This window comes from Protopterus annectens, chromosome 2.part1 (assembly GCF_019279795.1).
Source record: "Protopterus annectens isolate FY-2018-M chromosome 2.part1, PAN1.0, whole genome shotgun sequence".
In the NCBI taxonomy this organism is placed as follows: domain Eukaryota; kingdom Metazoa; phylum Chordata; order Ceratodontiformes; family Protopteridae; genus Protopterus; species Protopterus annectens.
In genome coordinates, this window is record NC_056729.1 from 84,390,363 (window position 1) to 84,413,192 (window position 22,830).

Consider the following 22,830-nt stretch of genomic DNA (forward strand, 5'->3'; position numbering starts at 1 on the left):
GCTGTATTTTGTGGGTGTTAAAGTAAAGAAAGCATTCAGTAGCATTAGCTGGAATTTGTAACTAAGGCAGTGAAAATATTTGAGTTCCCTGATAATAGATTTTAATTAGGGAGATATACGAGTGGTCAGGGCAAGAATTAAGGTGGGGGAGGGTTCCTCTTCAAGCTGTGTTTGAACAGATGAGACAGGCAGAGATGTCCTCTTTCCCCTTTATTTGCTTTATATTCAGAGCCGCTGGCAAAGAAAATGAAGTAGGGAACAGAATCTTTGCCTTCTCTGCAGCCCCACTTCACCTGTTCTCTGCAGTTTTTCATACTGTGTTTTAGTCCTGATGCTGTGTTATGGTGGAGACATGAATGTGTGGGAGCGGAATGGTGACAAAATTTATTAATTCAGCTATTTATTTACACTTTGAGTGGGTTAGTCTTACTAGGTCAGTGGCCTCTTTTCAGAGGAGATCCAAGGGTAGTATTCGTTACTGACTTCAGAAAATTTAGCCAGGACACCAAGGAACTTCCTCTACTCTTTTCAATAAGTGACATGGGATCTTTTACATCCATCTGTGCTACCAACAACTCGGGCACATGGGGCCTTGGTTTAATGTCTCATTCGAAGGGTGCACAGGTGAATGACTACGTGTCATATTATGTAAACGCTGAAGGTGTGGCATCCTTAGATCTTTAATGATGCATCTGTGGAGCTAGGTGTCACCACTGCAACCATATGATGATCTTTCATGTGAGAGGCATCTTCTCAATGTGCCATTTTTAGCTGGATAAGTGTTGGAGGCTGACCTCACAAAATCTCCCTGTTTTAAGGAGCCAAAGACTACAGTGGAATCCACCTACTATTTTTTTATTTCTCACTATGGGGGGGGGGGGGTCGAGATCTGAAGGTGGCTTCATTCTCTATGCCTGAGTTATGCCATTCTGAGATACATTAGCTTTCACAGCTTAAACTCAGGAGCGCTGTATTGCTAATGCTTGAGACAAATTTGAGCCAAAATTGCAATCCAGATGAGGACATCAACGCAGTCATGTTTGAAACAGAGTATTGATGATTCACTCATCTGCTGTTGACATGAGTACTTACACAGTTCCTGGAAGAGCACGCTTTGGTCTTGCATATCAGCAAGGAAGCATTGAGTGTTTATTCTGTGTGAAGTACACTTGTGCTTCAGCTCTTGAAAATGAAATGTAGATTATATCCTGGAGTGTTGCAGTGTAAAATGTATTAATTTGTTTTTAGTCTGATGCATAGTTCGAGTGATCTGAAATAGAATGGCGTGCTTGAGCCATAGTAAAATAATTTAAAATTGTGAGACTGAAACCTTGGTTTAGGGTTGGGTGTTGATGTGATGGTTAAGTTGTTTACCTTACAAATACCAAGTACAGGATTTGATTGTCACCTTTGAAAGGAAAGTTGGGTAGGCTTAAAATGGCTACAAGAGCAGCTAACTTAGTACTTGTTAACCTATAAATCCTTTAGTGATGTAAGGAAGGTTAGGTAAGTTTAATTTGATAATTTGTTTACATTTATTCCCTGAAGACACATGAGAGTGTTGGTAATATAATGCTGTTTGTGTTACTGAACAAAAAGATATTTTGTGGATAGATTATTGTACCTTTTAGTTATGTAAAACCTGTACTTTAGTTGAGTGTGCCAGAAGTGTAGAATTGTGTTTAATTGCCAGGAATCTTTTGAAAAAGATAAAATGTTTTCAGCTAAATAAATTAAAAAAAAAAGTCATGGATGAGTGTTTCTCTGTATCACTGGGTGCCCGTAGCAATTGAGGAGAAAGAGTCATAGCCTGCAAACAGTGTTTGTTCAGAAGCATCTGAACTGCACTGTGAGCATAAAAGAAGTCTGTGGTAGACCTCAAACTAGTAACTTGTGGGGTTTGGCTCCTGTTTTATGCTGTCAATCTTGTGAACGATGATTGCATTATTCCTTGACCAATTTTACTAAATGTTTAAGTTAGAAACATACAAGTAGCATTTTGCTGTGTGCTGATATTTCTCCAATGCTTTTGAAGGGTGATTGACAGTTGATTAATGATCATGGTTATGTTTTACAGGAGTGGCAGAATTCCATTCAGAAGAATGCTGGACTTGCATTTATTGAGTTGGTCAATGAGGGAAGGTAAATGTACTCTGTGTTCTTCATTAGTAATCACCTGTTCATTTACAGTGCTCACATGTGTAAACATTATACATATGGAAGTGAAATCCACGTATTGTTTAAGTAGTGATGGGTAGCATGTGACCCAGAATTCCAGCCACAAAGTTCAAAGCTCCACAGGTACTTTTTTAATATATTAGTGGGGAGATGACGTGATATTGCCATTGATAGTACTGTGGTCCTTGACTTAACAGCATTTCTGAATTTTTTTTTTTAAGTATTTCACTTGGGTTAAATATAAAAGTAAATAAAACTGTATATTTTGTTTTAAAGTGTTTTGTTTTTACATTGGAGAATGAGTATATGTACATGTTGTACAGTAGACTATGCCTTGTACAGACCTCTGTGCATACAGTTTAGCACTGTGTAATTTCAGAGAAAGGTGCATCACAGTTGACTGTAGATATTTGATTAGCTGTCTTGCGTTTTGAAAAGCTGTTTTTCATCACATGCATCTCAGCCATAATTGAGGTGGACATTTGTGCCATTTCTGTAGCAGAATGGAATTTGTGGGAAGCACTCGGTGCTGTATTAGCTTAGTAATGTTATGGGTATCTCTTGAGCTGCAGTAGACAAATCATGTTGTTTTAATTCTATGCTAATGGTCTTGAGTTACTATGGATAAGTAACCAGTCTGAGCTGCTGTCTTGCAAATGCAGAGTAGGAGGTTCACGTTGTCGTCATCATCAACCCTCTTTTTCCCATTTCCTATGTGGGTCGGGTTGTCATGTCAGCTGCTGCTCGTTCACTCTCTCTCTTCAGTGCCACTCTCCTACCTTTGTTGGCACTCATGCCTGATTTGTCACAGGTCTTCTCTTACACAATCCATCCAACTCTTTGCTGGATGCCTTCATTTCCTTTTTCCATCTGTCTGTCCCAAATAGTCACTAGATTGTTGTTTGCTTTCCTGCATATGTGCCTGAACCACTGTAATATGTTCTTTGACCTTTTCTGCAATTAGAAATGCTTTTGCATCTGCTCTTGTGTCCTCATTTCTTCTGTCTCACAGTGTGCATCCTACTATCCATCTTAAGCATTTCTTCAGCTGGTCTGCCTTTACTGCCCAGGTTTCCTTACCATAAAGTAGTACTGGTTCCACCACTGTTTTGTACATCTTACTTTCCAGTTTCTTTGGCATTCTTCTGTCATGTACTACACGTGACACACTGTGCCAGTTGGCTACAGCCCCTCTGATTCTGGCTTTAACCTCTGAATTCAGACTTCCCTTCTTCTCCTTAACCACCTCTGCCCGATACTTGAAGCTGTTAACCTGTTACATTTTCCATTCTGTCTAAATTCTTGGCTTCTTTTGATTTCCCCCATTTCCTGCAATTACAACTGTACTCCATTTCATTCCATGTGCCTTCAGTTTTACATTCCATTCCCCTGTCCTTTGCTGAAGTTCTTATTCAGAGTCTGTCTGCATACAGCAACTTTGTTGATCTGTCACTTGAGTCATTGGCTCCTTGAATACATCTTGCAGTAGTACTGCCAGTGTTTCTGTGACTTTGAACCACTGCAGGACTGCCCAAATCAGCTTTCTTGGGACCTTATATGCTTTCCCCAAGTTTGGGAATGCCCAGTTAAATTCTTTCTTCATCTCAAGCTTCTCAACTATCTCACTGCAAACATTGGGTCAGTTGTGCTGCATCCTGATCTGAATCTGAACTGCTTATCTCATGTCTTACTTTCAGCTACTCTGCTTATTTATCAGTTACCCTGTCCGGAACTTTCATGCAATGTGACAGGAGTTTGATACCTCTGTACTGCCCACAGTTGTGAATGTCCCCTTTGTTCTTGAACACTGGCACTAGTGTGCATATTCCACAGTTATCTGGAATACACCTGTCTCTCCACATTGCTGGGAGTACCCTCAGGATCCATTTTTCCCTTATCTCACCGAACATCTTTATCATAGCTGTTGTGACCTCATCTGATCCTGCTGGTCATCCTGACTTCATTTTCCTTAGAGCTATTCTTACTTCTGTGGTGGACTCCACCTCTTCTCTCATTGTAGACTGTGTTTGGGGCAGTATAACATCTGTTAGATTTTTATCATCTCAGAAGTACTCCTTCCATCTGACTTTGATGTCCTGTGAACTGTTGAGAAAGTTTTTGCTGGCATCTGTTGTGAAAGGTGTCTGACTATCTTCTTCATCTTTTTGTCTTTTACCTTGCAAACCTGATAGTTTCTTTGTGCCATTTAATGAGTCCCTTTCCAGAAGCTGATAAACTGTCTCTGCCCTGTTCTTTGCTATTGCAACTCCTTCCTTAGTCTGTTTTCTTACCAAACAGTATCCCCTCCTAACCTGGTCTGTCTTTTCCATTTTCCACTCTTTCCTGCATTCTTTCTTTCTTTTGATGACTTCATGGACTTCTGCATTCCACTACCAGCTTTTCCTATGTACCTTATTTCCTTATCTAGCTGGGCTGCATATCTGTTCTATAATTCTCAAACATGCTGTATTGAGCCGGTGCCATTATTCTTCAACTCCACCTATTTCCTCCTCTTCTTGCGGTGCTAGAGCCCTGTGTAATTCCTTGAACTGTTGTACTTTTCTCTCCATTCAACTTCTAGGTCTTCAGCCTAGTATCGTATCAGTTGACCTTAAAGCATTATGTGACTGCTTGCAGTTGATTGTGGTAACCAGTGGTTTATTCTGTGGTCCGACTGTTTTACTGGGGATGACTTTGCAATTGGCGTATTCTACCCCAGTGCCCTTTCCTTACTAGGAGGAAGTCTATGCGAGATGCATGTTGGACACTCTTGTATGTGATCTTGTAAATTTTTCTCTTTCTGACCCATATGTTGACTACTACCAAGCCATTTGCTAGACAGAGGTATAGAATGGCCTCTCCTCCTTTATTCCTTTTGCTGTTCACAAGTGGACCTAGGCAGTTTTCATATCCTCTTCTGTCTGTCCCAATATTTGCATTCAGGTCACTCATTGTCAACACTAATTCATGTTGTCCTGTTTTATTTAGTAGGGCCTGAAACTGCTGGCTGAATGCACTCTTTTCCTTGCTACCACAAATGTACCATGGGGCATGTAATGATTATGAATAGTGCTCTATACTTTGTATTCTGATTGCCATGAGTCTGTCACTCAATGTCTTCTGCAGCCTCTCCCTTAACACAATTCCCACCCCATTTCTAACCTGTCCTTCTGAGTAGTACACTCTGGGTTCCAAGCAAAGTGACTTTGCTACCCTACCTTTCCATCTCATCTCCTGGATACATAGGATATCTAGAATCATCCTTACCATCCCATCAGTAAATCTACTTTGAGTGTAGCAATTCTTAGTTCACGTTTGGTAGGCTGATTGATTTTATGTCCAGCTTTCACTCAACAGAGCTGTCCCATGTAACCCATGCTGAGCAACTGGACACTGTCCAGCCAACAGCAGCCACACACTGACCAGTAGAGGCATCTACACTCATTACTGTTAGCATGGGTCCCTCGAGTAGGTTGAAGTAGGCTGGGTCCTCAACTCGTTTATCACCAGCAAACACCCATACCCATTTTTGGTGACATTAGTCAAATGATTGAATCACCTAGAGCCATATTTTACAATTAGTGACTACCTGTGCCAAGGCATGCAGTCTGTGATCTGTGTTCTGCTTTCTTGAAGATACTGTGCACCACAGTATGTCCAAAGCTGTTGGTCTATACTACTCTTTCCCCTATAGGGCAGTATGCAGAGTCTATTCTGCTGCCCACAGCTTCATTCTTTGGTGAGTCTGAAATGGAAATTAGAGGAACCCCACAGAGATGCAGGGTGAACATGTAAACTCCAAACAGGCATTGGCCCGAGGTTAGGATCGAACCTTGTGCATGGGAGGCAAAAACCTTAACCATTATGCCAGCTGGAGGCTCACTTTGTCCCAGCTTTAAGTGCATGAGACTGTCATGAAAAAGTATAGTGGTGTCCTTTCTTAATTTTTTTTTCCAAAAACATTTTTATTTTGTTTTCATTATAAACATATACAACGGTACATATAACAAATACAATAAAACAATAACAAAACTATTTACAGTATTTGCATTCATCCATGATAAACAATCATTTTATCCATGCGAATTTATCAGTATTTGTTCAAAAGGTTTTCCAACTTTTGCCATGATATTTTTTATGAGTAATGTTTTCATTAATAAGTTGACAAAGTCTGAGGAGAATTCAAAACCAATCAGAATTCTTTGTAGATAAGACCAACTAATAGAATTATGTGTAGCCTGATAGGTTTTGTATTTGCATGCTATGTCTATTCTATGAAGAATGAACCCTGTCTGATCATTATGTATTAGATTAGATAATATTTTCTTTATCCTATTAGCTGATATTGTCATGAAAATGTTATAATCAGTGTTTAGTAATGAAATTCGCCTATATAAATCACATGGTTTGGGGTCTTTACCTTGTTTTAAAATGGGGGAGATAATTGAATAATTTTACGATGGGGGTGTTATATATTTTTGCTTAACCGTAGTAAAGGCACTCATCATTTTCTTTATTATATATTCAGGAAAAATCTTATATAGTTCAGAAATTATTCCATCCAGTCCTGGAGCTTTATTATCTTTTAATTTTTTTATTTGCTCTTTCACTTCTGTTAGTGTTTGTTTATTTAATGTTCTTTTGTTACATTGGCACCTTAGTAGTTATATTTTCTTGAATAAAATTATTTATTACATTATCTGTCTCCAAACGTGGTGTGCTATTATTTATATCTTTATACTAGTTTTTCAACACTTCTAATATACCCATTAAGTTCGATGTGCTCTTAACTGAACCATCACTTTTATGTTTAATCTCATTAATAAGATTTTGATTATTTTTTTGGATCTTACTGCTATTTTATGTAGATATTTTGGATTTACAGCATAAGATTATAATTTCAATTTTTCCAGGTTTATGGCTACCTTATGATTCAGAGCTTCTAAGTATTTTTGATTTAACTTAGTAATTTCGTTATGTGCTACTTTATTTGGCTTTGCATCCATTTTTTTATCTTGTCTGTTTTTTTGTAAATCTAAAAGTTCTTTGTCCCACTTTCTCCTTTTTTAAGGTACCAAGATTTTATTCTACCATATATATAAACTTTAAAGGTGTCCCATAGTATAGTATCAGTCACTTCACCATTAAATCATTTGTTTCCATAAGCATGTCTGTTTCTTTCATTATCCATTCCCTAAAGTCTTTTAACTTAGTTATGTAAGCAGGAATTCTCTGTAAAAATCTTAAATCATCTTTATGCGTAGTTAATGTAAAGTTTATAGCATTATGGTCTGAAAGTGGACAAGTCATTGTAGATGCATCGCTTATTTTTGAGTATAATTTGATACAAAGACCTTATCAGTGTTTGTGTACCAAACCGATATGACTAGTAAGTATAGAATAAGGAATAATGTTCTTTTAGACCATGTATATCTTTAAGGTTAATCTGGTTTGTAAAGTCATTTAACTTCTTGGCTTGAGATGTTAGTTTTATTTTACCATTTTTATTAGTATAAGCAGCTAAAATCACCTGTTATAATTTCCCCTTTTTTCATTTAAAGTAACCAGGTCAAGATATCTGTCAACATATTTAGTACTTAGTCCTGATATCCAATATGTATTAATCGAAGTATAATACTTCCTGTTGATTTCCAAAATAACCATGCTTAGCATCCCATCTTTATCTGAAATTGTATCTATAATTCTTGGCATAGTACACATATTTTTCCATAGAATAAGAGTGCCCATTCTCTTAGTCTTAAAACATGAGTCAGCTAGAATGGTATAGCCATTAAATTATTTTTTTTTGTAGGTCTTTTTTTAATAGATGGGTTTCCTGTAAAAAGTTGATCTGGGCTTTATGCATTTTGATATATTTAAGCAAACCAGCTCTTTTGACATTATAGTTCAAACCATTAATATTTAATGATAAACATTTATAAGCCATTGACTATAATGTGTATGTTACTTACTGAAAGACATTTCTTCCGTGTTGACTTGAAATCTACTGAAAACTTGTCATGGATGTATAACATGTGTTAAGCACTACTTTCAAAAACCCAAAACTTATGTACAAACACATACATGAAACATAAAGTTTCTGCTTTAGTTAAAAACTTAACTAAGCCATCCATCCACCACCTCTCCAACACCAAAAGACACACATTGTCCATCTCTGAGTAGAATATAGTATAAAAACAAAAAAGAAAGGCATTATGAAAGCAACTAAAGAAATCCAAGTCCATGAAATATACATTAAAATGAGTGTCCAATATAACTGAAGCTATATGAATGTCACATATAATAGCACCTCTGATAATTAGATATGTCAGAATTACACACCATATCAAAGTATGTATAAACATTAGAAGCTGAAGGTTAGGAAGATTGTCAATATTTACAAGACTTTTCAAGAAACATCAGATGTTTTAACCATTTTGTCAGTCATCCATCTAACATTTTTCATGCAAGGATCTGTTGAATATAGATATAACACTTATTACAAAAAAAAATCACAACCCTCTGTTTAGTTGGTTACTAAAGATTTAGTTCTGTAACATAAGTCCGAAATTAATATGCATAATGAGTTTTCTAATGCAGCTGCTAGTTCATTTGATGTCATTTAGTTACTAAAAGTGTCATTGAATCTGCAGAATGTATGCATTTATAAAAAACATAGGTAATTTCAAAGGAATTAGACACTTTTATTAGAAATAATTATTTACCATTTAAAGTATCTAAGTGAAGGATAACAGAATTTCAAGAGAAAATAATTCTAAATACAGCCATTTAACAAGTTCAAAAGGTAAAGTGATGTCATCACTGTTTTCTCAAGCTGCAGCTTCATAAACTTGTTAAAAAGTATCTAAATAGGCTCATGCATAGCAGAGGTTGTCTCTAGTGAGGGAAAATAGCATTTTCGGCGGGAAATCAAATCTTGACGCTTTAAGTTTACAGAAATCAAAAAAGAAAAGAAACTCAAGCTGCCTTGTCAGTGCATGTCATGAATCTCCACAATGAGAACAGTTACACAGAAAATTTAACCCTTTCATATAAAAACAGCTATTTAGAAGTAACAGCAGCTGCCTCAAATCAGAAATCATTTTATAACATTTCACTCATTTACCCACCACCTGGGAGGGGGGAGAGACCTCTCGTGTGTGTGTCTGTGTATATATTTTATATATATATATATATATATATATATATATATATATATATATATATGGTTTACTATGGAAATTTCGACTCCACATTGGTCGAACATGTAGAACTTCAAACCTAAATGTCAGAAGTCAAAACTTCGCATAGTAAACAAATGTGAACATGAAAACATCGTTCAATGTTTTCGACATAGCAGAAAGTGAAGTCAGTCACCTTCTGCTATGCATAGTAACGTACCATTGAACTAAACATTCAATTCTACGTTCTTCTTTCGGCTTTTTTCAGGGGTCGCCACAGCGGATCACCTGTCCGCTCATGATCCGAGATCGCACTACAGTGACGAAATTGGCTAATTCCCTATTCCTCACTGCAGCATGACCTCAGTTCACAGTGTTGGTACATCATCAATTATCGTGTGGTTAAGTGCACCATGCAATTTGACCATATGAGAACCGGGATTTGATTAACTGTACCTTTCAGACCATGAATTTGAACACTGTGTTCGACAACATGACATTCGCACACACCGTAGTCAACTTTATATATATATATATATATATATATATATATATATATATATATATATATATTTAGCCCTCTATAAAACACCATTAATGTACTGTATTAATGTTTATATGTGTCTAAACAGAGACTCTAAAACATCTAGTTAGAAACACTAATCAGAAACATATTGTTACCACTGAACCACTAGAAAAATGCACTTTGGTATTAAGTCAAATCATATTAGTACTGAAGAATTAGAAGACATATATCATTTGTAGTTATTTAAAAGGGAAACGTATGTAAAGTACTTATAGTGGGGATAAAGGAACATTAGTAACAAAAAGGAATAGGAAGAAAGAAGATAGAGAAAGAGAGAGAATGTTATTTAAATACTTAGTACTATATGTAATTAGAAAAAGTAGATATAGAAAGGAAAAGCGAAAGTTAATAATAAAGATGATTCACATTACCTTACAGCATAGAGACTTTCCAGAATTAAATATACTATGATTCATAAAACAAAGCATTTAAAATTAGAAGGAGTTTATTCATTTGTCCATTAGTTTCTTAGCTTTGTTTACTCCTTCCTTCACAGACCATCTGTTTTTTGTTGCCTGTCTCTTCAAACTCTGGGATGACCATTCCATTTTTTTCTGTGTCCAACAGTATTTTCTTCTTTTGGATAAATTGTACTGCTTCTTGTAGGGAATCAAATATCTTCACTTCTTCTGGCAAGGTGATTTTTATTTTTGCAGAAAAGAGAATTTGAGCTTTAATATTGGCTTTTTTCAAGCACTTAATTTGAGGAACGCACTCCTTTCTTTTGGATATGACTGTAGAGGTATTGTCATTGTCAAAATGAGTAAATTTTTCACCCATCTTGATAGGGAAATTAGTCCAAGCTGATTTCAGCACTAAGTCCTTGTCTTGTGTGGAAAGAAATCTAACTATTATAGACCTGGGGTAGATGAACTGATAGACCAAGCTGGAGTTGCCAGGGACCGATGTGCCTTCTCAATTCCAAAAGAGGAGGATTCAGGCATGTTTAGTTCTGATGAAAACCACGTATTGAGGAATTGAATCATGTTAGCACCCTCTTCTTTCTCAGGAATTCCATATATTCTTATGTTATTTCTCCATGATCTACTTTCAAGGTCTTCCAGTTTCTCAATCAGCCTGGTGTTTTGTTTCAGAAGAAATTCATTGTGGTGATCATTTTGTCACACTAGTATCCAGGTCAGTTGCTGTTTATTCTAAGGCAAGCATCTGTTCAGATTGTTTTTTGACTATTCCATTTAGAAGTTCCAGTTGTTTACTTCATTCTTGTTTTATAATATCCATTTGGTTTTAAATGTGTCCATTTTTAGTAACAGTTCTTGGATGCTTGTTATTATAAGATGTAGTTTTTTCTTCACTGCACTCTCCTAATGTGGGTTCTTCGAGTTGCTCATGTTGAGATCTCCAGTAAAAAACTTCATGACAGGAATAATTAAAACAAATTCTCTTGACTATGTATTAATTTTTAGAAAATAATAGAGTCTATGTTAATCTATCTTTTAGTATACTTTTAGTTAGATTTTTCTAAAAGTTAAAGTATATTTCCTGGCAGGATATTGAAATCTAAGCAGAGCTATGGATTTCTCCTGCTATCAGACTGACATCTTGGCCACGCCCCCCTCCCTGTCTTAATTTCTGAATCACATTTCTTTCTTAGTAAGGATTCCTCAGTAGTATGCAGTTGAACTTCAAGGGTACATTTTTACCTGTTTTGTTGTCTCCTTCTCACTTAGGTGGTATTAAACAAGTACTGTTCCAGACTGACACAACAAATCATAGATTTGAAATGCAGTTAAAGCATACATGTGCCTGGTAGTTTGCCATGTTGTGGATCATTTTTGGGTTGGTAACAGCATTCCCCGGATGGGTATGGCAGTCCTTCTTTGGTGCACATAAAGAACAGACATATTTAAGCACATCTTGAAAGTATGTACTGTTTCAGTATTGATTGCTAATTAAAATGTGGTTTGATACAAGTTTTGCTAGATGCTGAGCTTAAGCATTTGCAATAGTTTAACTGTTTATACTCCAGATGAAAACATGCACAGTTTTGCTTTGCAGTTTATTTGATTAACATAAGTATATCAGTGGCAAAGCAAAATCAAATTTATTTGAAGCCTTTTACTCTGACTTTTAATCGTATTCCACTGAAGCCAGCATGCATATGCTTTTTTAACTATTTTAACTGTATTATTGTATGTGTTGCTTATCCTTAAGCAAATTACAGTGTAAACTGATCTGATGATGTCAATTTTCATTCTATCCTCCACTGATGGGTTTAGATCCAATCCTTGGATCTGACTCCGCCGTTACTAAAACTCATAGTAACCAAGAAACTCTGGAGCTTATTCCTTACCCGTAATGCAGTAGTACTAAGCTACCTCAGATCTTTTGTCGCTTTTCATTAAAAAGGTGTGGCTAGCCTAGCTCATGAGCTTTCACAAATACATAATATTTTTTTCAATTGAGAATCTTCTAAATCCTTATATTTTCTTATGTTTCTCATCCTTAACCCTCATACGATTTCATATTTCTTCAATTACCGTACTTAAGTTCTTCTTTCCTGTTTTCCTTTGTCTATCGTACAGGTTTTTGTAATTCTTGAACTACCATCATTGGTAATTTTCATGCTATCTTTTCTACCTTTCTACACTTTCCTGTAGTCCTTTCTTACCATCGCTGGTAATTTTTTCCTGTCTTCTCTCTTTTCAGAGAAAAAAAAAAAACTGTCTTACTTAACTTTTCCTTATTTATAGTTGTTGGTGTAATGGCGGAGAAATGCCCCTCTGGGTTTTAAAAGTGTGTCAAATGTGGGCATAAGCTACTGCTGTCAGATGCCCATGCACTGTGTGCTCAGAACCTAGGGCCACAACATCTGCAAGAGGATTGCTCGATCTGCCATAATTTCAATTCTATGGCTGTGGTAGAGAGAAAAAAAAAACTTATCTTAAAAGGATTATTACCATCCTCATTTGGAGAAGCGATATCTGGGGCTCAATCCCTCAAAGGTTAAATTAAAGAATTAAAGCTTTTGTATCTGAAGTCTTCCATCTTATCCACCACGGTTTCAGAGCAGTCTAGAAAAAGCCTTAAGTTGGATCCGAAAAGATCCCAAAGTTCTTCACCCTCTGATCCGAGGAAGAAAAAAGCCATGGATCCAGGTATCTCGGATATGGCAAAAAGGCCATCAGAACCAAGTGCTTTGAGTCTTGCAGTTCTTCCCAGGACAAAAAAGCCATCAGATCCAAGTGCCTAGAGTCCTACAGTTCTTTCTAGGACAAGATTCCAGACTCCCACATCCTCTGGCTTGGAAGGTGGATGCCCTATTTTTTTCATGTAAGGGGATGTTTCTTTATGCATTTCCCCTTTCCTCTCATTCAAAAAGTCCTGCTTGAAGATTCATCAGGACAAACCAAAAATCTTGCTGGTGACTTCTTTTTTGGCCAAGACCACATTGGTTCCCTCTTCTGCATTTGGCCAAGGGCAATTATCACGTTACCTCACAGAATGGACCTGCTCACACAAGTCAAGGGATCTGTACTTCATCCACATTTGAGAACTCTACAACTGACCCTGTGGGTGACCAACTTTCGATTCCTTTCAGGCACTTTTTCCCCAGGATGTGCAGGAGGTCAGGAAGCCCAATACTAGAAAATGTTACTTATCCAAATGGAAGAGGTTTTCAATCTGGTGTCTTTCACGAAATCAGGATCCACTTTCAGTGACTGTTCCAGTGGTTCTTTCTTTCTTGCGTGATTGACTTAACAGTGGTTTGGCTTATTTGTCAGTGAAAGTTCACTTGTCAGCTATTTCTACATGTTTGCCATTATTTCCACCTTTGGCTTCCAGATTGGAAGTAAAACTTTTTCTTAAAGGTGTCCTTCATATTAAACCTCCCAGGAGACCAGTTCCACCTCCTTGGGATTTTAATTATATTTTAGAGGAGCTTACTTTGGCCCCATTTGAACCTTCATCCGCAGAGTCTTTAAAGTTTTGTACTTGGAAAACAGTTATTTTGTTGGCTTTAACCTCTGCTAGGAGAGTTTCTGAGATTCAAGCTTTGATGGCTTCTCCACCTTTCCTGGTTTTCCACAAGAACAGGGTCTGTCTGCGTACCGATCCTTCTTTTATGCCCAAGGTGGTGAATGAGTTATCTCTTAAGCATTCTTTTCAATTGCCCACTTTCTTCCTTTCTCCTCAATCCTCCAGTGAAAGGAACTTGCACACCTTAGATGTGCATTGATAACTCAGATTTTATTTGGATAAAACTAAGGCTAGCAACAAGTCTGATCAGCTGGGTTTGATTGTATCTAAACAATTTCTTCTTGGATTTCTAAGGCAACTTTGTTTTGTTATGATTGCTATGGTAAAACACACTCTGCTCCTGTTAAGGCTCACTCCACTAGGTCTGTGACTTCCTCACGTGCATTCCTTAAAGGCCTGGATACTAACTCTGTTTTAGAGGCTGCTACATAGTCTTGTGTGCATACTTTCACAAAACATTACAAGCTGAACACCATTTCTAGATCTAGAGCAGGGTTTGCTAGAGCATTCTCCATGGCTTCTTGGAAAGATCTGATCAAAGTTCCTCTGCTCTTTCCTCCTCCCAGAGCTCCCACTAAGCTTTGTCATTTTCCCACATGTAAAGAATACTGCATCATTGAATAGATGGACATGGAATAGTTGCGTAAAATCTTACCATAACTGTAGATCTTCTCTTCTATGTTGCAGTAGTCTGTATGTTGCAGTAGTCTGTATGTCCCTCCCTCCTTCCCCCTATAGCTTCTTTCATTGGATGGCATTTTATTGCTCCTTAGGTCTGGTGTTCCTACTGGGGCATTACAAATCCGAGGATTGTCTGTGCGGACATCCTTTTATGACTGATGTCAGCACATGTATGCAACATTCCATGTACCTTGCAGTAGCTGAAAGCTGTTTTATGCTGGCCGGACATTGGGACGCTTGGGTGGAGGACTTCCTGCATGTAAAGAATACTGCAACATAGAAGAGGACGACATCTGTGGTTATGGTAAGATTTTACACAACTATTCTATCCAACTGCTTGAATCCTACAGTTCTTTCCAGGACAAGATATTCACCATCTATTGATCCTGTGCCTTCTAGGGTGCCCTTACCTGTTTTGGAATGACACTGATCCAAGTTCCCCTCTCTTGATTCGAAGTCTGACAGAGGAAGATGTAGAAAGAATGATGCTGAAGTTCATCTTGGCACAGATTCAGAGAGGTGTCTTGCCAGCTCCTAGCCCCATCCTGAGTCAGGAGGCCTGTCCATCAACCACACCTTCACTTCAAGTTGCTTCTCTGATTCATTCAGTTGCTTCAGTGTCCCTGGATCTGAGCCTTCCAGGTCTGTCTGGCCCTGATCCAACGATAACTTTATTTTCAGATCCAAAGCTTACTCCGAGTGCTTCAGGTCAGATATCTTCAGATCCGGATGACACTCTGAGCCAAAGCTTTCCTGTCATTTCCAAGGTTTCGGAGTAGACTCTGAAGTTGTCAGAGCTGTTTTTGAGGATTTAAGATTTGGCGCTGGATAGCTCGGCTCCGACTTCCTCCTCGGGGATGTTGCTTTTGGAGCAGGGGAGAACAGTGGTCCAGAAGCTTGCCTTCTCGGCACTAAGGTTTTATCTTTCTCCAGTACGATCAGCATTTGAAGTTATGGAAGAGGGTGTTCCCTGCTCTGACAAGATAGACGCATCTAACCCCCTCAGGTCCTTAACCTTCTACACTGATGTCACTGCCCTTAGATCCTCCTCATTCTATACCAAAGGGACAGCCAGTCTATGATCTGCAGGCTTCCAAGCAGGATATCACAGTTTCTTCCTATACTTCCCTGGAGCACCCCACTGAGGAGGTCCCTAGGAAGAGGAAGTGCAAGAGGAAGCACCTGAACTCTCCATGGGAGTCAGTCGTGGAATATATGGACTTCGGTAAAGGGTCCCAATGATCACCTCCAGAAGACGTCTCATTTGGAGACATGCTTGAGATCCTAAAACAGAAGGGTGGTTGGACCCCCAGAAACCCTTCATCAGAGGAGTCTGTATTCTTGGAGGCTTTCTGTACTCCCCCTTCCTACCTCTTGGGTTACTCCACCTGCCAGTGAGATCGCTGATTTGGTCTCTCAGGTGTGGAAGGAGCCTGACACAGTTGAACCCATACACAGAAGACTGGACAGGATTCTGGCACCACCTTCTGGCAAGGAGATTTGGACAAAGGGGGTGCTCGTTGATGTCATGGCGGCAGCCAAAAAAAAAAAAAGGAACTTCCCAAACAGAATTCCACTGCTCACCCCCTAATAAGGAGTCTAGAGAGATGGATAGGTTTGGGAAGTGCGTCTATGCTTCAGCAACCTTCACCCTAAGATCATTTGAGTTTATTTGGCACATTTTACTCTGTTGCAGAGGGATTTGATCAAGGAACTTTAACCCCCCCCCCAGAATCCATTTCTGCAGAGGTCCAATCATCCATGACTTCATTTGGCTACCCTACAATCTATTTTGAATTCATCCTTGCTTATTTCGCATGCAGACAAAGGCGCATCAAGAACAGCAGGTTCAGGCATTTCCATCAGGAGATGCACCTGAATGCGCTTATGTGATTTGATGGAGCCCTTCAAGTCCTCATTCGGCAATGCTCCCTTTGACGGCACTTCTTTGTTTGACCCGACAGTGAAATAGACTTTATCTAGGTGTGAGAAGGCGTGAGAAGGATGGAAAGACCCTCTCTGCAGTGGACGTACGTTTTTCAATCCCTCCGAGATCTTTTTCAGGGAATCAATGAGGTGATCGAAAGATGTGATTCAGGAAATCTGAGGGTCCTTTCCAAGACACATGTGGAGGAAGTTGTCCCAGGTTCACAGGGGGTACTCTTAATAGTTGATGCTGTCCCTGTGGCAGTGGAGGCCCACAAAACCAGAGGTCCAGACATTTCTTTATCTGACAAGGCCCTACCAGCGCTGCTAAAAGGAGGCCCAATTGTCCATCTCCGGAGGCAATCGGGGATTGATTATCCCTGCAACAATAGAGCCTTACTAGACATAAATGGTACTTGGGTGCCAAAGATTATATCCAGAGGCTATATGATACCCTTTTCCTCCCACCTCCAATCTCAAGAAAAATCCCCACTGTACCACTCGGTCAGAGGGAAGAAGCAGCAATTCAAATGCAAAAGCTGTAAGAAAAAAAGAGATGTTCAAGATGTCCCACCAGAACAGATAGAGTCCAAAACTTATTCAGTGTTCTTTTTAGTGCCAAAGAAAACAGGAGATTGTAGATTGGAGATCAGCTTTGGATCGCAGCAACTTGAACAAGTCAGTTCAACATACCAAGTTTCAGTCCATTCTCACCTTTCAGGGCAAGTGTGACTGGATGTGCTCGATAGACCTTCAGGAGGCATACTTTCACATAAAGATGAACAGATGACCAAGAAGGTATTTACGCTTCTGACTGGGAGCCAGTCACTACCAGTTCAGAGCTCTGCCCTATGGTTTCACCACAGCTGCCAGGGTGTTCACCAAGTACATGACAATAGTAGCAGATCATTTGGGACTGCAGGGATTGCGAGCGTTTGCATATCTAGATGACTGGCTCATTACAGCGCTGACCAGGCATCTATTTAATAGGGCAAGAAATCAAGTTCTCCAGACTTGTTCTCATCTGGGAGTAACCATAAAATATGGCAAGTCTCAACTACACTCAACTCAAAAGTTGGCATTCATAGGAGCCGTTTTCAACACAAAATCAATTGTAACATCACTTCCTCTCTCATGAGTACAAACTTTAGATCAAGGGTCAGAAAAATAATCTAAAGTATCAAGATTTCAGCCCGCTTGATCCTTCCAAGAGCTAGGATCAGTGTCGGCGGCAATAACATTAGTACCTTCAGCCAGATTTTGCATTAGGAGTCTCTGATGGATGCTAGCAACACAATGGTCAAGACTTTACCAACACATGTCAGCTCAGATAAGAATCACTCAGGCATGCAAGAGAGATCTCAGGTGGTGGATTCAATCAGATCAGGTTCTACAAGGCTGCCCATTCATTCTCCCTCACCCAAGGCCATAATGACCACGGACGCTTCCAAGTTGGGGTGGTGGGGGCACTTTCTGGGGCAGACGGTCCAAGGCACTTGATCCCCTAAAGAGGCCAACTTGCATATAAATGTCCTGGACATGAGAGCAGTGCTCTTGACATTGCAGGCATTCCAGAATATTCTACCTTCAGAGACTATTGTTATTCATATATGGGCAGTATGTCTATAGTTTGGTACATCAACAAACAGGGAGGGACCAAGTCATACCCTTTGTGTCGAAAAGCACTCAAGAGTGTGGCAGTGGGCGATCTCATCCAATGGCTTTCTTGTAGCAATGCATATTCCTGGGAGGTCCAGTGTAATAGAAGAGAAACTGAGCAGGTACAGTCCTCTACCTCACAAGTGATCTCTCAACAAGAAGGTGACAGAAATTATTTTTCGTCAATGGGGCCAGCCTTGCTGTGACCTTTTTGCATCTCCCCTGAACAACAAATGCAGCAACTAGTTTGCCCTAATCCCTCCACAAAGGAATTGCTAAGGGATGCTGTACTTCATGATTGGCCCCCCGGTCTACCACTAATCCCATTACTTCTGAAATTTCTGCAGAAAGCTGCCAGGTTGAAGAGAAAAGTCATCCTCATTGCACCTTACTGTCCTCGACAGGTTTGTTTTCCCTTCCTTTGGCCTCAGGTACTTCACCAGCCTTAGATTCTGGATCTGATGCCCGGCCTCCTGTCTCACCCGAAGGGCATGAACTATACAGACATCTCAAACCTCAGGCTAATGGCCTGGTTTGTCCAATTCCATTAATGGCCAGACAGCCGATGCTCTCTTTCTCTGTCTGGCATATCCTTTTATCTTCCCATAAGTCTTCAACAAGGAAACTCTAAGTAAATGGAAAAATTTGTTTTCTGGGCACAACAAAATCATATTGAACCCCTTTCAGCTCCAGTACAAAACATACTTGACTCTTTAGCTTTATGTTTTAAAGAAGGGGCTAGTTCCTCAACCATTAAGGTTCAGTTAGCAGCAGTATCAAATTTTCACATTTGATCTGAAGGTTCTTCAGTAACCTCTCACAAATGGTGCAGAGCTTTCTTGCGAGGCACTCTTCTGTTGAGACCTCCGTTTAAAGACCCACCTCCCCCATGGGATCTCAGTCTGGTACTGGAAGTGCTAATACATTCCCTTTTGAACCAGCAGCTAAATGTGAGCTTAAGTATCTTTCTTGGAAATTTCAGCGATTCAAGCCTCGTCTCCAAAACCTCCATACTTGATCTTTCGCAAGTGTAGAGCAACACTATGAACAAATCCTTCCTTCCCAAGGTGATGTCAGAATCTAATATCAATCAGTCCATTAATTTGCCAGTATTCTTTCCTACTTTTGAAAACAATGACAAATACATGTTACATTTATTGGATGTACACGGACAATTATGTTTTTACCTGCATAGATCAAAAGATATCAGAAAAACAGACCAATTGTTTGCTTCCTTTGCAGAACTGAAATTGGGTAAACCAGTTGCAAAATCAGGTGTTACCTTACCAAAACCGGAACAAGCTCATTCAACTGGGTCCATAGCAACTTCTTCAGTCTTTCTATCCAGCCCTTCCATAGACAAACGTAGTTGTGTAGCAGCAAATTGGGCTACTCCCCATATCTTTATTGCTCATTACAAATTGGATGTGGTCTTCAGGGATAGAGCATCTTCCGTTGAACTGTGCTCAGGAATATCCTTCCTTAGTGTCCTCCTGGGATTGTAGGTAGCTTCAAATTCTGTCCCATCAGTTGAGGATAGAATGAAAGTTGACATCATTAGATAAAGAAGTTATATACTCACCATAACTTTCTATCTGTGTTGTCCATTTGCATTCTTCCTCAACTTCAAGCTCACCAGCTCCCACCCTTTCTCTTCACAAACTTTTGGATGAATGAGTTGTTTGAGGAACATCACTGTTATTTATATTGAGCTCCAGATGTTTTTTTTTTCCTTTTTGGAGCACATGCAGTTTTACTCTAGATTTATGCTTGTTAAATATTTATTTTTTGATAAGTCAGCAAACAAGATCTAAGGTAGCTTAGGGTTGGTATATTATACGTAAGGGACAAGCTCAAAAGGTTCTTGGTTACCACGAGCTTTTGTAATGACAGAGTCAGTTCCGAGGATCAAATCTGAACCCATGAATTGAGGAAGAATGAAAATGGACAACACAGATGGAACATTATAGTGAGCACATAACTTCTTTTTTTCTGTTGGTACATAGTGTGTTTGATTTAAACATAGGAAGAGCTGTTGCAGAGATGTACCACCCTGGCTGGATTTATCTGCATTTAACACAATCACCATACTTAATGCTTTTTATTAGCACCCTGTCTTTCTGTTGAGCCTTCCTTGTACATGTACTTCATGGTTTCTTCATGTTTTGGCATTTATCTTACTCATGAACCTTTTCATTAATTTTATCTGCAGGCCTTACCTAGAAAATAATTGAATTTTAAACAGATCAGTTTAAAAAACTGCATAGCGTCATCATGTTTTTCCTAAAAAAAATTATCTTGTATAGAATATAAAGGAAAACAATGTTTCATTTTGTTACCAGCATGCTCAGAAATGGGTACCTTGTCTATTGGTCTTGCTTTTTATTCTACACTTTGATTTGTGCTAAAACCTGCAGCACATTTCTGATGCAGCTTTCTTCCTGGGAATTTTCTCATCTTCCTTTTACTTTAAAAAATGTGTTGTTAGTGTAGCATTTACTGTACTAATTCGTACATTAGCCTTGCTGTAAGTACTAATGAATAGAATGCAATCCTTTGATAAACTGGAAGGAGACATACCTTACATGTAATGAATAAAGACTGACACAGACAGAAGCTAAAAGGATCTGAAATGTCAGATTCATTTTTCAGAAATGGAGAGGAGTGGACATTTTGCTACTACCCTTAAATCCCATAGGACAGAATTAGGTAACAAGAGTATTAGATTACTGCAACGACCAGGCATGTTGTTGTTTCTCATTATACATGGTCCTGACCCTCCTTGACCTCCTTTACAGAATAACTGTTCTGAGTTTGGGCCTTGATTAATGTTTTATTAGTATGTTTAACACACAGGAAATGCACATATCCAAAGGAATTTTTATGCACATCTGTGACGCATTTAATTAACAAATCAGTTAGTGAGGCTGTGTAAATAATATGTGTAGTAGTCTTCACTACAGATTTTTTGGATATTTTTACAGAAAACTTAGTGGTCTGTGATTAAAACATTATATACTGATGTAAATCCTCATTAGTTCTGTGGCTCCATACTTTCTGGTGAAGACCTGAGTAACATGCCGCAATTGTTTGTGCTCTTCTTTTTTCAGAATAGTGAGCAAGTATTAGAAAACTGCACCAACTAAGGATAAAAGTGCCTTCCTAACCAAATGGTGAAAGACTGTTGCTTTCTTAATCAGCTGTGAAAGGTCACTATATAGGTTGTTATATTCACTTGAAGCTTGGGTTGTTCTTTATTTTATGGTATTATCTTTGTGTTCTGTTACAGGCATTTTATTTTACAAGTAATAGAAGTCTATGCTTGCTTCTTTGTGAGTTTTGATTTGTATTTTTTCCTAGGCTCTGCAGATTGTGAACACCTCTATTACAGAAAATCTTTTTTTCTTTCTTTCACTGAATTCTTGTGTTTGGGGTATAGATTTTGAATTCTGTATTTCCTGCATTGCATTGATACTTAGCACATCGATGGATACAGTAGTTTGACTATGTGCATCTGTTTTGGTAATATCAGTATAGGTGAATCTTTTGTTAGATTCACTTAGACTGCTGTTGGTTTGCAGTACTGTGAGTGTTTTATGTGATAGTATAGTAAGTAACAAGGATGTGGGGGTTGATGAGTTTTCAAATGGGTTATAATGTTTTAACTGTATTGAAAAGTCAAATTAATGAACTTTGATTTTTCAGTACGGACCCTTTCACTGAGAAGATTACAGAGACTTTGAGGAGCATGGTAAGATTAGAGTGGTGTGGTAACAGATCTGAAAGTATTACAGGAGGTTGGAAAGGATGACTGAACTACGTTTTATGCTCGCTCACACAACATTCTCCTAGTCTTCTGTAAATATTGGAGGTGAATGGACTTTGAAAAACTTCTCAGTATTAAAGCCTAGCATCAAATTAAAGTGAGTAGTGAACAGGGAGAAAGGTAAAGTACTCACTACTTGTTGGAAAAAGTGTGCATCAGTGTTTTATAGTTGTTAAATCGCTAACAACTTCATCCAGTAGACCCGATTTTTATTATCCTTTATTGCTGTGTACATCTTTATTTTAAGCAAGCCAACCAGTTCAAAGCTCATAGGTATTTGGGACTTCTAAGATAGCAACCCACCGATCAACATCTGAATTTCAGCTTTCCCAGTGTGAAAAAAATGAGAAATAAGTGATATTGCCAGCTTGAGTAACATTCAGTTACTGGCTAATAATTACACTGCCTGGATGCCAGCAAAGTAGATGTTTAGAGAACATAAAAGCAAATCAAACAGAAAAGTTGAAGAGAGAACACTGACTATGAAGAATCCTGCAGTTGTGCAAAAAGCAATTCAGGCTCCAGCTTTGGTACAAGAGGTGGTTTCCAGTAATCTACAGGAAACAATAAAATCTATTTAGACATGGGAGTATAAACTGTCTTTTGGCTTTTCCCGGTTAGGGGTCGCCACAGCGGAACTCCGGTCCACTAATGATTGGCAGTAGATTTTTAAGTGCTGGCTTGCCAGGCCTAATGCACAACCTTCAACGAAGGAACGCCCATTCATGCATGTCGACACACAGAAGACGCTGACTGAGAATCGAACGTGCAATGTCTAACTGTGAGGCGAC

At 38.7% G+C, this 22,830-nt stretch overlaps 1 protein-coding gene across 1 annotated transcript in view; it reads left to right on the forward strand.

Moving 5' to 3' along the window:
- Window positions 1-22,830, forward strand: part of LRBA (LPS responsive beige-like anchor protein) — a 4,045,850-nt gene that overhangs the window by 1,689,111 nt on the left and 2,333,909 nt on the right. Inside the window, exon 34 of the mRNA XM_044063433.1 lies at window positions 2,078-2,142. Coding sequence (XP_043919368.1) covers window positions 2,078-2,142 — 65 coding nt within the window. The remainder of the gene's footprint in view (window positions 1-2,077; window positions 2,143-22,830) is intronic.